Source organism: Dipodomys ordii, unplaced genomic scaffold (genome assembly GCF_000151885.1).
Source record: "Dipodomys ordii isolate 6190 unplaced genomic scaffold, Dord_2.0 Scaffold34, whole genome shotgun sequence".
Classification (NCBI taxonomy): Eukaryota; Metazoa; Chordata; class Mammalia; order Rodentia; family Heteromyidae; genus Dipodomys; species Dipodomys ordii.
In genome coordinates this window covers 8,489,203-8,504,146 of record NW_012267250.1, presented here as the reverse complement: position 1 = coordinate 8,504,146, position 14,944 = coordinate 8,489,203, and the positions used below count along the sequence as shown (strand labels likewise).

General features: G+C 38.8%; 1 protein-coding gene across 4 annotated transcripts in view; it reads left to right on the top strand.

The window, feature by feature from the left end:
* Positions 1 to 14,944, top strand: part of Ank3 (ankyrin 3, node of Ranvier (ankyrin G)) — a 292,644-nt gene that overhangs the window by 153,776 nt on the left and 123,924 nt on the right. For all 4 annotated transcript variants that reach the window (XM_013017143.1, XM_013017142.1, XM_013017144.1 and 1 more), the window contains 7 exons: positions 1,532 to 1,729; positions 4,445 to 4,543; positions 5,767 to 5,865; positions 8,347 to 8,445; positions 9,698 to 9,895; positions 11,188 to 11,286; positions 11,556 to 11,654. In XM_013017143.1, coding sequence (XP_012872597.1) covers positions 1,532 to 1,729; positions 4,445 to 4,543; positions 5,767 to 5,865; positions 8,347 to 8,445; positions 9,698 to 9,895; positions 11,188 to 11,286; positions 11,556 to 11,654 — 891 coding nt within the window. The remainder of the gene's footprint in view (positions 1 to 1,531; positions 1,730 to 4,444; positions 4,544 to 5,766; positions 5,866 to 8,346; positions 8,446 to 9,697; positions 9,896 to 11,187; positions 11,287 to 11,555; positions 11,655 to 14,944) is intronic.

Here is a 14,944-nt window from a genome sequence, read left to right as displayed (position 1 = left end):
CTCCCTTGTTGTGTCATTCATTAATAAATTAGGAGATAGTAACTTGTCCCAGAGAATTCTGAAACAACCTAGTTCATTGTGTGTGTTTAAGATATCATACCTTTCAAAACTCATTGAGGACAACATTTTGGGAAACTGAATTTGCTGCTCTTATTTTTCCCCCCAAATATGTTAAATTACATTATAATGAATCGAGCTTCTTCTCATGATTGGATTCTCCAGTAATTTCCAAGTCCCCTTCCTTTGTCTTCATACTTAAGGAAGGCAAAGCATTTCACTAACCTTTTTCCTCTATTAGAAAACATGAATTTAATGGCAAGTGCCATTCCATTCCAACTTTTGCAGGGAAATGGTGTGCTGGGAATTGAATCTAGGGCCTTGTGCATCATTAAATGTCTACTCCACTGCTGAGCAATACTCCAGGGTTTTATTACCTTTGACCTGATTTATTTCTTCTTTCAGACTGTTAAATAAATTTGCAACTCATTACCACTGCACATGATTAACTACTACGGAAACCCAGTTGATTCAAATTATCTAAGACGAGTATTAGTAACTTTGTTGGTATCTTGCATTTCTTTATCGTGGACACATGGGGGCACCAGATTTATAGAAATAGGAACATTTTTCCTTAGTACATTGCAAACAAATGTGTTGTGGTTAGTTGCTTTTTATTTGTTTTTGTTTTTTTTTTAAATCAAATCAATGTATTCAGTATCAAGCCTTGGCAATCTGTAAGGACAAAATAATTAGCAATTCAGCAAATACCAATCTGTTCTTGCTTTTATTATTTTTTTTTCCTTTCAATCTTAAATGAGAAATCCTATTTATTAGCAATACAACCCATTCTGGATCCTAGTATGATTTATATTGCTAGGAATAGAAATTATCTTTAACAGTTTGTTACTGATTGACAAGAAAAGTGAGAAGATCCTTTTTTTTTTTTTTTTTTGGTCCATCGTGGGGCCTGAACTCTGGGCCTAGCGCTCTATCCCTTGAGCCACAGTACCACTTCTCACTTTTTCTGCTTATGTGGTACAGAGGAACTGAACCCAGGGCCTCATGTATGCTCGGCAAGCATTCTACCACTGATCTACCTTCCTGGCCCAAGAAGATCCATTTTAATTTAACAGTAGTTCAAGACAGCTGTCAAGGCTGGGACCAGTGATTTACACCTATAATCCTAACTATTCAGGAGGCTGAAATCTCTGAGTATCATCACTCAAAGTCACCTTGGGCAGAAAAATTTTGTTCCGGCTAACAAGCAAAAGGTCAGATGGAGCTGTGGTTCAAGTGGTCAAGTGCCAGCCTTGAGTGAAAAAGTTAAGTGATAGGATTAACAGTGGCTCTGAGCTCAAGCCCTAGTAGGAACACAACAGAATTGTCAACACTTTTTTAAAAATGGAAGTATCTTCATGAGGAATAATTAAAGTTTTTAATCTGTTGGTATTTGCACAGATTTTATTTTGTGCTTGGCTTATTTGTATTTAAAAGGTAAAAATATTAAGCCCTCATTTTCTTACTGTTCCAGAATGGATTGTCTCCATTGCACATGGCCACCCAAGGGGACCACTTAAACTGTGTCCAGCTTCTCCTCCAGCATAATGTGCCCGTGGACGACGTCACCAATGACTACCTGACAGCCCTCCATGTGGCTGCCCACTGTGGCCATTATAAAGTCGCCAAGGTCCTCTTGGATAAGAAAGCGAACCCCAATGCCAAAGCCTTGGTGAGTGGCTCTGCCAGTAAGTCCAGCCTAAGTGGTACTGCAGACAATGTATTATTATGGGGGTGAAGAAGTTGCTTTTACAGAGGTAACAGTGTAAACTGTAAGGTAAATGTCATCAATTTTTCCACATGTTCTCAGAGATCTGCAGAACCTCCTATCTCTGTTGTAAACAAGCTGATAGAGCTCAACTCTTTGCTCTTTCGGGTGACACTTGTGATTGTTTTATGTAATGAAACACAAAGAATACAGTTACAAAAAACTGAGGTGGCTTGTTATAGGTAAGGGTAAAATTTTATGAGTTAATTTGTTTTTTGCCAGTAATCCTAGTTCTCAGGAGGCTGAGATCTGAGGATCATGGTTCAAAACAAGCCTAGGCAGGAAAGGCCATGAGACTCTGATCTCCTATTAACCACCAGAAAACCAGGAGAGGAGCCATGGCTCAAAGTGGTAGAGTACTAGCCTTGAACAAGAGTTCAGGGACAGCACCTAGGTCCAAGTCCCATGACTAATAAAAACAACACACATACACACACACACACACACACACACACACACACTTTTTTCTGAGCTTTAAAAACATGAAGCCAGATGCGCAAGAAGCTCTGTCTAGGAATTGGTGAATAAAACCTACATTGTGTTAACTTTGGACGTTATTCAACTATTAATACTTTTGTCTTTGTCAATCCCAATTTTGCTCTAATTTGCAATCTTCACTACTAAATTGACCTGCACCTGTATCCTTAACTGTACTATACTTTGGTTTTACCATTGGAAAAATAATTAGTCCCAATTTAGCAAGCTATTTTTATTTCACAATAAGCACCCATGCTTTGGGGAAAAAAATAAGTCACTAATTTTAGGGAAAACCTCTTCTAGCAATTTTGTGGTAAAGGCTAGGATGGGATCAACCCTTTCAGGAGCACCTCAACTTCCTTTCAATGTCTGTTCTGAATGGGTCCATAGCACCTCTGGCATTTTATGAGCTTGGACATTCAAGGGGAAGAGCGGCAGCAAGGAAACAAAGAAAGGAAACTAAACTCCCTGGCCCAGACAACTCCAATGCCATGTTCGGGTCGGTCTTTATCCAAGCAGCATTTCAAGACTTGTGGACCTACCCAGTATGGCAAACGTGTCTGAATTCTCAGAAGGGAGGAAAAGAAATTAGCAACCAATGACTCATTTTCCCCTACAAGTTAAAAACAAAAAAGCCCTAAAACAGGGTGTGGACTGATGGCTCTCTTGTCTCTATGACTAAAGATTTCACCGTGTATGGAGGTCATAGCCAGGCATCACGTGGTGGACTAAGGCCAGAGAAATGGCCTTGGAAACCTCCTTGGTCCCTGAAGTCATTGCCACTTGGAATAACTTTGGCCCAGTATTTATGGTGGGGCCAGGTACGTTGTACTCTATGAACAGCTGAAATACAGAGTTATGGAGCCATAGCTGTTGGGCAGAACAATTTGGAGGCAATTTGTTTAAAAAAAAAAAAAAGCAGGTTGTTTCCTTAGATGGAATATGAAAGCAAGTAATCCAGGAATCATTCATTCTGCTTCCTTGCAGTAAGCACCTATTAAAGTCTCCACACTGGAGAAAAAACCATCAAGCATTTTAGAAGTGGTCTCACAGTTTCTCAATTCTATAGGCTTTGGTGGATATGAGGACACACTTTTACTATGCTGGGTTTTTTTTTTTACACAGCTGATCATTTTGTTGTTGTTTTTATTGTTTTGGGGGTATTTTTTCTATATGTTTTAAGGGAGGCAAAAGAAGGACATTATTTGGGAGAGTGAATTCCAAATTATGGTAGATAAACACATGATCCTTTTGTCTTAGTTACTAGATTATAACAAATACTTCCTTACCACAACCAGGATAACCGTGGGTCCTAATCACAGCTAGCTACATTGGCTCCCTAAGGGGTGAAAAAATGCCTATTTCATTCCCCATAGTTTCTGTTTATTTTGAAGTCTTTACATATTTTTAGCAAATCAGATTTCAGTGGAATACAATGAAGCATGCATGGTAGACCCTGGGCATGCATGGGTCTACGGTGGTCCATCAAGACCACCATTGAGGAAGAACCACAAAAGTTTACAATGTATGGAGTTTAGTACTGTGCTGCTGATACTTGATTTATTTTTTTTCCTAAATGCTACCCAACTTCTCCAAAAAGTATTCATTTTTACCTTTTATTAGGGGCAACATTTTCTTTTGATGATGCAGATTTTCACAAAATTAAGGACAAGGTAACAGCAAATCACACTGGATTTGAACACAACTGATGATCATGAAGGAGAACTTATTCACCTCACTTATCCACTAAACTGCAAACACGTTTGCAGAGTGTGTACGTGTGTGATGTATGTGTGGGTGTGTTGATCCTGGGGTTTAAATGTAGGGCCTGGGTGCTGTCCCTGAGTGTTTTTTGCACAAGGCTAGTGCTCTACCACTTGGGCTACAGCTCTACTGGTTTTTGGTTTTTTTTTTTTTGTTTTTTTTGGTGGTTAATTCAAGATAGGAATATTTCAAGGTTTTTCTTGCCCATGTTGGCTTTGAACCATGATTTCAGATCTCAGCTTCCTGATTAGATAGGAATAAAGGCATGAGCCACCAGTGCTTAGCTGATTTATTATTTGGTTGACCACATTTCAGAATCACATGTAATACATTCATGAATAAGGTGGACTTAACTGTTTATGCATTTGTCCCTTACAGAATGGCTTTACCCCTCTTCATATTGCCTGCAAAAAGAATCGAATTAAAGTCATGGAACTCCTTCTGAAACATGGTGCATCCATACAAGCCGTAACCGAGGTGAGCGGAGGAGGATGGCTGGGGTTTGCCAGCGTCCATGGAGAGTAAGCCTCAGTAGCCAAGGTGCTTTTGCTGTCTCCTGGGACCAGCTGGCTTTGCCTGTGTCATTGCTAGTGACGATAGTCTGCACCCTATGCCAGAGGGACTGCCAGGACTAAAGAGCCACAGATGTGTGTGGGTGGAGGGTGGGAACAGATGCATCCCATGACTAAAAATACAGCCCAAAGTACATGCTCAAGGTGAGCGGCACCATTATGGAAAGCAAAACAGGAAATCTGATAATGTAGTACTTCTCTGATGAGAGGCAGACTTGTCCCCAAAAGGGGAATTTGGTAGCTGGAGGAACTTTTGGTTGTTGCATCTCGATAGCACTACTGGCATCTTTTGAGTAAGACTAGACCTACTACTAAATGTCTCACAATGACTGCACTTAAAATGACCTGTGTGTCAAGGGTGAGAGACACTGGAAAACAGCTCCCATATTTCTGTGAAGTTAGAATTGCTTTGGCTTGAGACATATGCCTCAAGTGGTAGAGCCACAGCCTAGCAAGCCAACCAAGCAAGTGAGGAGCCCTGAGTTCAATCCCAGTAACGCCCCCCCCTCCCCCGGCAATGATCTTTTTATAAATGAACATGTAATTATTCCATCCCACATACAACACATACTCATATAAAGGTTTCATAACAAAAGGAAGAAAATGATGTTATTTGTCTCTCCATTCAAAACTATGAATTAAATATATTCTTTTTTTTAATGAATAAGGCATAACTTGTATGATTACAGAATTCACGTTGGAGAAATAATAATCATGTGTTGAGGGATTTGCCATATAAGACCTGTGACATAATAGTGGATATCCTAATATCTTTTACTCTTATCAGGACACTGGTTAAGAAGATGGCAGGTAGACAGGCACTTGGAAAAGGCACAAGCCACCAGACACTGAGTGCCAGTGGCTTACGCCTGTAATCCTAGCTACTCAGGAGGTGCTTCAAAGCCAGCTCCAGCAGGAAAGTCCATGAGACTCTTATCTCCAATAAACAACTCAGAAAACTGGAAGCTCAAGTTGTAGAGTGCTAGCCTTGAGCTGAAGAGCTAAGGGATAGTGCCAAGGTTCGGAGTTCAAGCCCCACAACTAGAAAAAAAAAAAAAAGAAAGAAAAGGCACAAGCCCTTTTAATGACAAGCCAGTGAAACAGCATTTCCTTCTTTTTTCCCCCTAGTCGGGCCTTACTCCAATCCACGTTGCTGCCTTCATGGGGCATGTAAATATTGTATCACAACTAATGCATCATGGAGCCTCACCAAATACCACCAACGTGGTAAGTACCCCTGGAACAAAGAGTGTTCAATTGTGAGTGTTTAGGAAACTGATAATGGTGTCTTTTAGCTACTTATTCTTACTGTAGTTAAACCAATCATTATTTAAACCTACTACTTAAAGTTACAAAATTTGAGAATAGTTTACTTTTAAGGCAAGACCCATTCAGTAGCTACTTAGGCAAATATTGTTAAGACTTATGTACTGTGTCCGTTACCATTATATAACTACTGGATGTTATATTTTCAATACTAAAGAAGTAAAAATAAGGAAATCTGGAACAGAAGAGGGGAGGATATGAGGTCTTGCCCGTTCACCTCAAGGGAGGCCTTCTAAATAAGATTCTGAATCCAGACCAAACTTTCCTAGTGCCAAATCCATACTGTACTTTCCTTCATTAAAAGAACACTGGGTAACAAACGAAACAACACCCTCAAGATCTGCATAAACACAAGAACACATTACTTGTGACATCAGTCTTCCTCTGCCCTTTATATATGATCTATAAAGCAAAATTTACTTCCTAGAAGCAACCGAAAAGTAGGCATCTTTGTGTGAAAAGATTTTTTTAATTTGTATTATGTTTACATTTTTAAGATGTCTATATTTTTTCTATCTTGTTTTTAATGTATATTAAATAAATGAATAAATAGTTTGAATTAAAGTCTATGTAGGGGAAGGGTGGTCCAGTGGCAAGGAAAATATCCCCTTAGGCAGTGCCAAGGACAAGGATTCTGTCTTGTTTAGATAAAGCAGGAGATGCAAAGCAACTGTGGGTGAGCCAAGTCTGGCCTTCTAGTATGCTTTTGGTGTCTATGCAGCGTTTTAACTATCTATCTATCTATCTATCTATCTATCTATCTATCTATCTATCTATCTATATCTATATACATATATACTCTCTCCCCACCTCCCCAACTCCTCCTGCTCCCTTCCGTCCCCCCGACATTGTAAAGTTCATTTTCAACATAGTGTCCTGTACATCTCATCGTCACAATGGGTCAACCTGCAGCCCCATTTAAGCATTCCACAATATCCCTTCCCCTCCCCCAGTTACAAAACTGTATATACAAAATGCAGAACACTGGCATCAAATCCAGTGAAAACAGGGATTATACTGTGGGGGAAGAACATACAAACAAAAGAATCACATAGTGCACATAAAAAAAGACTAGCAAGAAAGAAAAACCACTTGTGCCCCTGTCTTGGGGTACATTTTGCTTAACATTATCTCATGTGGTCATATATACATAGCCTTTGACCTTCTCTGCTTGTCCTAGACATGTAACTTTTATTTCATAGTCAACATTTAAGAACTGACAGATTACCATAGATAATCCAAGTGATCCCTCCCCCCCGCTGCTTTTTTTCGGTTGGGGCTTGAACTCTGGGCTTGGGTGCTGTCCTTGCCCTCTTCAGCTCAAGGTAAGCTCTCTACCACTTGAGCCACAGCTCCATTTCTGGTTTTCTAGTGGTTTGTCGGAGATAAGAGACTCATGGACTTTCCTGCCCTGCTGGCTTTGAACCAAGATCCTCAGATCTCAGCCTCCTAAGTAGCTAGGATTACAGGTGTGAGCCACCGGCACCCAGTTATGATCCCCTATTTTTGAAAGTAGAAAAGCGTGGCATGGTAGAACAGGCATTCATACAGTTGTGTGGGCTTCCTGCTGACGTCCATCCTGCCCTGTTTCATTCATTTCCTCCCTCTCTGAGCAGTCATTTTTCAACCCTCATGGGGCCATACTGCAGATAAATGAGTCATGTTCCTGATACTACAGGTGATGAGATGAACTGGGTTACCCAGAGTCCCAGTCACTACCAATCAAAGTTCATAGGGAATTTTTATGAATTTGGTTTCTATCTTTTCAAAATGTAAGAAAGTATTCAGGGTGATTGTTTTTGAAATTTTCTTCAACTTTATTATATACTTTTTATTGTGAAAAAAACTGTACAGGGGGGTTACAATTACATGGGCAAGATAATGAGTACATTTCTTATCAAGCATTGTAGCCTCCTCCTTTGTTTCCCCTTCCCATCCCTTCCCAGCCTCCCCCCGCCCTCCCCACCTAATCCTCCCCCCCCATCACCACCAAAGTTGTAAAGTTCGTTTTCGACATGATAACTTGTACATCTCATTGTTGCCACGGGTCCACCTGTATCCTTATTTAAACAACTTGTTTTTCCCCTTCCCCTCCACAAATTATACCGACATCAAATACAGTGAAAGCAGGGGTTATACTGTGGGGGAGGGACATACAAAGCAACAAAGAAATAATCTTATAAATGTGTTAGAAACAATTGCGTGAAAGAAAAAAAGCATTTAAATACATATCTTAGGGTTCATTTTCCTAACATCATTCAGGGTGATTTTTTTCAGTTAAAAAAAGAATAAAAAAGGTTACCATACACTTTATGCCAAATAAAACACACCACTCTTCCTGAGATCTAGAGCTAATTTATTTTGGTTCATGTGTTCCCCCAGAGAGGAGAAACAGCACTGCACATGGCAGCTCGGTCCGGCCAGGCTGAAGTGGTACGGTATCTCGTCCAAGATGGAGCTCAGGTAGAAGCTAAAGCTAAGGTATGTTTGATACAGGAAAGTATTTCCTGTTGAAGGAAAACCTTGGATTTTAGCAAAAATCTTTAAATATCTGCTTACTCACCTTCAAGAACATTTTCTTAAAAATAGTAAATAGGCCTGGCACTGGTGGCTCATGCCTATAATCCTAGCTGCTCAGGAGGTTGAGATCTGAGGATCACAGATCAAAGCCAGGCTGGGCAGGAAAGTCCACAGACTTTCCGTGAGACTATTATCTCCAATAAATTATTCAGAAAAATCCAAAAGTGGCACTGTGGCTCAAAGTGATAGAGTGCTAGCCTTGACCTGAAGAACTCAGGGACAGTGCCCAAGACAAGAAGAGTTCAAGCCCTATGACTGACAAAAAACAAACTGGAAGTAGTGCTGTGGCTCAAGTGGTAGAACGTTAACATAAAGAAGCTCAGAGACACCACCCAGGCCTGAGTTCAAGCCCCACAACTAACAAAAAAATAAAAATAAACATATAAATAAATATATATATTAAACAGTTTCCAATGACAAAGGTCTCTACCCAAGTACTATTGTAAAAGCTCTTTCCATTAGCTCATTCAACTATTTAATGTAGTTAAATAGAATAAGAACATTGTGCCAGAGTTCTTGGCATATTGTCCCAACAGATTAGGAACCGGATATAGACTTGGTCCAGAGTTCGCTGCACTCCTGGAAGACAGATATAGAGGGAAAGCTTCTTTCTATTAAAAATCACAACTTGGAAACACAATTGAGCTATTTCAGTTGCCTTATAGGTCAACTGGCACAGCCACTAAAGGAAAAAGGTATTTTTTGTCTATAAATTGTGAAAATATAATCCTTGAGACTCAGATAATAGAAGCTTCAGGAAATTGTTTTCACATGTAAGAATGTGAGAGAAGAGTATGGGTATTTCATGTCTGCCTGGTGTTGAGCCTTCAGTAGAAATCCCCCTTACCTGGCTCTTGTAAGACAGATAGCTGATCTGCTGATGAGAATGGTAGTATGGAGCTGGAAGGGGTAAAACAGCCGGAAGATTATAAGTTCAAGGGTAGCCTGGACCACATAGATCCTATCTCATAAATAAATAAATTACTTATTAATATTCACCTCAGGAATCATAAACACATTAAAGCTTCAGCCATCTTAATTTATTAGCACTGAATCAGAGTTGAATGTTCCTCTGACATGTAGCAGCTAATGTTCTGGAATTTTCGTGAAACTTGTATCCTGAGCTCATCGGTGTTTCTACCTTGCTGTTTAGGATGACCAAACCCCACTCCACATTTCAGCCAGACTAGGGAAGGCAGATATAGTACAACAGCTGTTACAGCAAGGAGCTTCGCCCAATGCAGCCACAACTTCGGGATACACCCCCCTCCACCTTTCAGCCCGAGAGGGGCATGAAGATGTAGCATCATTCCTTTTGGATCATGGAGCATCCTTATCTATAACAACAAAGGTAGGAAAGCAAGTCTCAGAATCCTACTGTGTACTCTAAAATACATCTTCCATTACAGCATCCTGCATAGTCATAGGTACAGAAATTACATAAGAGCATCTATACGGGGGTCCCCAGGGTAGTTCTCAAACATGGCCAGAAAAGCCTAGAAAACAAGTTCTTTCTATTGTGAGAAGAGTTTGTTTTTGCCATTCATGTTAGTTTCTCAACATATCTTCTAATGAAGTTGTATTGATACCTAGAATCAGTTAGTTCTTGCAAGTTATTTGATAGACCTAAATCGCAGTTTGAAAAAACAGCTATTTGAAAAAACAATTTCCCTTGTTGAGTCCAAGTACATAAACATTGTCAAAGCTCTTTTGATAGATGCTTTTATAAAACTTTCAAATGAGGAATTGTGAGTTTGTAATTATTGTTATTATCTGATATATGATTTGATTTTTAAAAGCTGTTGTCTCAGATTAAAGACCATCCTACAGTTGCTCTGTATGGGCAGAATGTAGTTTTTTTTCATTTTTCTTGTGATATTGCATAAATCTAGCAGATATAATAGTTAAGATGAAATGGACTATGGAATGTCTTGAAAAGGTAATGATTAGTGCCATAGTCACTCACTTCATGTCAGTAAGAAGGATTAATAGATAATCCATGCAGAAGATTATCACAAATACTTAGAAAACATTGTAGGGGAAATTGATGACTATCTTAATTTTCATCTCCCATGATTCTTTGGTCTCTTTAGTAGAGTTGAGATGCAAGCTCCTAGATTAAATTTTCTACATGACACAGAGTAATGAATGAGTAATAGGGCTATTACTCGATTCAACTACAGTGACAAAGGTGCAAGAATCTGACTTCTGAAAACTGGAGCATGTATAAGGACAGTATGTGTAGCGTGAAGACATAAGGAAAGTGAAAAGAGATCATTCCATCTTGGAATATAATATTGCAAGAGGTGCAGACTTCCACTGGATTTTCTCAAGTCTTCCAACATGAAAGAAGACTCTGCAACCTATTCTCAACACGACCTTACAACAATCCCCAGATTTAGCTCCACAACTTCATCCTTGTGAAATATTTGCTTAGTTCCAGAATTAGTAGCATTGTGTAGCTCAATCAGCACAATGAAAGTCTCCCTATACCTTTTGGTAAAGCAACTCTGAAATGATTATGCATTAGTCTTGACCCCTCAATGTATACTTAACAGATCATCATTGTTAGAATAATTTGTTGGTGCTAGAAAGCAATGCTTGTATCCCTATTCTGTTCATTTTCTTCATTTCCATTTTCAGAAAGGATTTACTCCTCTTCATGTGGCAGCAAAGTATGGGAAGCTTGAAGTAGCCAATCTCCTGTTACAGAAAAGTGCATCTCCAGATGCTGCTGGGAAGGTAGGAGGTCATCAGCCACCCTGGAACAGGCCACTTCTATGATAACAAAACAATCACTTTCTAATATTCCCCAACAGCCATGTAGATGATAACTAAAACACATTTAAAAGATGAAGAATGCTTGGACAATAAGAAGTGAATGCTTGCTCCAAGTACTATGGGACTGGAATGTAAACGATGCTCAGGGTTGTCTAATCCTGTGTCCTAACTTTCGTGTTTGATATTAAGACACTTCTGACCCTGGTTGTTGTTTCTGCACGTGTTTTCAGAGCGGGCTAACTCCACTGCATGTAGCTGCACATTACGATAATCAGAAAGTGGCCCTTCTGCTTTTGGATCAAGGAGCCTCACCTCATGCGGCTGCAAAGGTACCTGTAATTCACAGCCTGAGGAGATTGATGGGCAATGTCTGTCAGTCTCTGTATATCCATGTACATTCACTTCATCTGTGGTACCCACCTTGTTTAACCACCACTTAAAAATCACAGAAATAAAAGCACCTGGGGAATCTCTGCCTCAGCTACTCAGTCAACCCATATGGTAGATTCTCAATAGGTATTTATTTGCCAATTGATTTCCCTAGGAAAAAAAATCTAGACCATCCTGGAGCTTGGGGAGGGAAAAGAATTGGAATACTCTTTAGCTAGATTGGAAACATAAGCATTGCCTGAGGGAGTAAGAAAAGTTCTGATCTGTCAAAGTTATAAAATATGTACTACATTTTCCTGGCCATAAAACATTGTCTTGGAGTTGTATGTGTTTCAAATATTAAGTTGGCAAGTTTTAAATATGTTTTTATTATTGCCAAGGGAATGTTTCTTCTTGCTGTTAGGTTATTTTTAACCAGTATATGACTTCAATTTGAGAGGAGAAAAAACATAAATGGAGGATAGGATATAAATGAAGTATAGAACATACAACTATGTTAGTGCTCTGATAGTCTAGTTTGGGTGGTAAACCATAAAACAGTTTATTTGAGGATGTACTAATATAATTAATATGTTCCCTATTATTGAGCAGGTAATTGTGACCAGAGAACACAGAATATTACAAGATCATAGCTTAAATGTGATTTGTATTAATTCTTCTACTGAATCCTATTGGTTGAAGGATCTTTTAGAATTCCTCATGTTTTTTTTTTATTTTGAGGTGGCTTGTGTACTCTTTGTTTAAATTTAATACTTAGATCATAGCATTAAGTCAGTGAATCTAGGCTGTTCTAGGTTACTTTAAGTATTTTGAAAGAGGTTTTCTTACTTTAGCTAGGATGTCTTTGACAGGTATTTCTCCCCTGAAACTTTTTTTCTGCATTCTGAAGTCATTTCTTGTCCCCTGTCCTCTCCAGAGCTATGTCTACTGAAGTGAATTTCAATTCCCAATCCCAAATATGCTTTTATCTAAATGTGACATTGTCACCTAATTTCTGACCTTAACCTTACTTCAGTTGTGAGACACATTTATCAAGCCAAGACCTGAAAGTAAAATTTTATCTTTAAAAGAAAAAATACATCATTATGCAAAATAGTCCCAATGTCCATCCACAAATAAAGATATAAAAATGTAGGGACATGTGCACTTACATACTAAATATTTTTATTCACCTTAAAGATGAAATTTTGACAAATGTGAACTGATATACACCAGTGTCAAAGCACAAATACTGTATGGTACTGATATGATGTACACAGAATATTCAGAGACAGGTAGAAAAGTGGTTGGGGTGACAGAGAGGAATGAGGGGCAGAGGTTCAAGTTAGGAAGATAATGTTCTAGAGATGGGTAGTGATTGTTGGAGAACAATATAAAGGTATTAATACCACTGTCTTATTCACTTCAAGTGCCTTAAATGCATGTGGCTCATGCCTGTAATCCTGTTTATTCAGGAGGCTATGATCTGAGTATCACAGTTCAAAGCCAGCCTGTCAGGAAAGTTGGTGAGACTCTTGGCTTCAATTAACCACCAAAAAGCCAGAAGTAAGCTATAACTCAAGTGGTAAAGCACCAGTCTTGAGTAGAAAAAGCTAAAGGATAGCATCTAGGCCTTGAGTTCAAGCATCAGTATTGGCACAAAAATAAAGCTTTAAATGCGAGCTTCTGATATGTATATTTACTGTAACTTTAAAGAGAAAATGTGAAATGGAATTCAGCGGTTGTATATTCTATTTCAATTTATTTTTAATACTCCTGAGTTCCTTTTCTCACAAATAGCCCCAGGCTCTAGTGTCTTAGTAGGTAACTAGTATATAATTTAGTAGGTAAACTATTCATTCCTCATATGAGAACAGTAATTTGTCACAGCTAGTACAAAGCAGTTTAGAATAGAAAGGAGTTATGAAATATACAACTCATCCAACCCAGCATTCAATCTGCAAATAACACATCAAGTCCATAATTGGTATATTTGTAGTTGATATCCAGCTTTGTATATTTGTCAAATGAGATTTAGTATTCATGATTCCATATCTGCAAAACATGTTTAACCAAGAACAGAAAAGTTATCCTTTAAAAAACTATAGCATCCCCTTAGCCATATTATTTATAGTCAATTAAACATAGGCTTTTCTAATGGGACACTGATTCCATTTCCATAGCATAATTGACTCCATAAGACCTGTGTAATGCCACCTCTGGCATGTGTCCAGCCATCCCCATCTTCTGGAGTACTAGTCAGGGACTTTTCTCTCAGTCAGGGACTGAGAAAAAAAAAAATCCACACTACAGTGTTGTAAAACGAAGAGGCTCTGTTTTTTTTTTGTAGTCAAGATGTACACCACATCTTGTTAATGTTGCTTTGGAGCCCAGTCCCTTTTCCAGCAGCAGGCAGAAGGAAGTTTGCACAATAGGGCTTCCACCAAGTCTCCTTACATTTCACTAGCCACACCTGTCTGCAAGGTAAGCTGGGAAATGTAGTTTTTAGCTAGGCATATTGCTTCACTAAGGAAGGAGAGAAAATGCATACAGGGTAGGCAGTTTGCCTCCATTACTCCAGGGGAGCTCAATTGTTGCTGAATTCTGGCAGCGGAGAAAAAGTTTGAACTGAACTTGAATACTATATGGGATGATAGCAGCTCAGTGTTAAGTTTTTCTCAAGTCACATCTATTCTTTTTTCTTGGAATGCATGATGCCTTCTTATACTTTCTTCTCTTTTTAAAAACCAACAGCATATTTTTACTTACACGTGGCCTAGAAACATGTGATTTTTAGGTGACTGGGATGCTAAAAGTACAGATGAGCTATTGTCATACATTTTAATGGATCTGTTCCCTGGAAAGAAGACTGGTCTTGAGTTAGAGGCAAAAGCAGGACACTAAATGTGGGAGAGATATAGTGGGTCTTAATCTATTGTGTATCATATTGCTTTCCAACAAGATATGCAGCAATCTATGGGTATGGATTAGTATGTTCATGAATATAAGTGTGATATGAATATGGTATCTTGTATTTGCTTTTATTTTCATATGAGAGAAGTATTTATCTTCATCAAAGTGGGGGAAAGGTAGAATTCTACAATTGAATCTCTCCTTATTTTGTTTTTCCAATTAATACATTTCCCTGTAGTGTGGCAAGTGAAAATGATTGTACTTTCTAGAAAACAAAAAGAACTATTAAAAAAAACTTAGAGAAGTTCTTATAGGTCTCAAGATGAACTCTTCATTA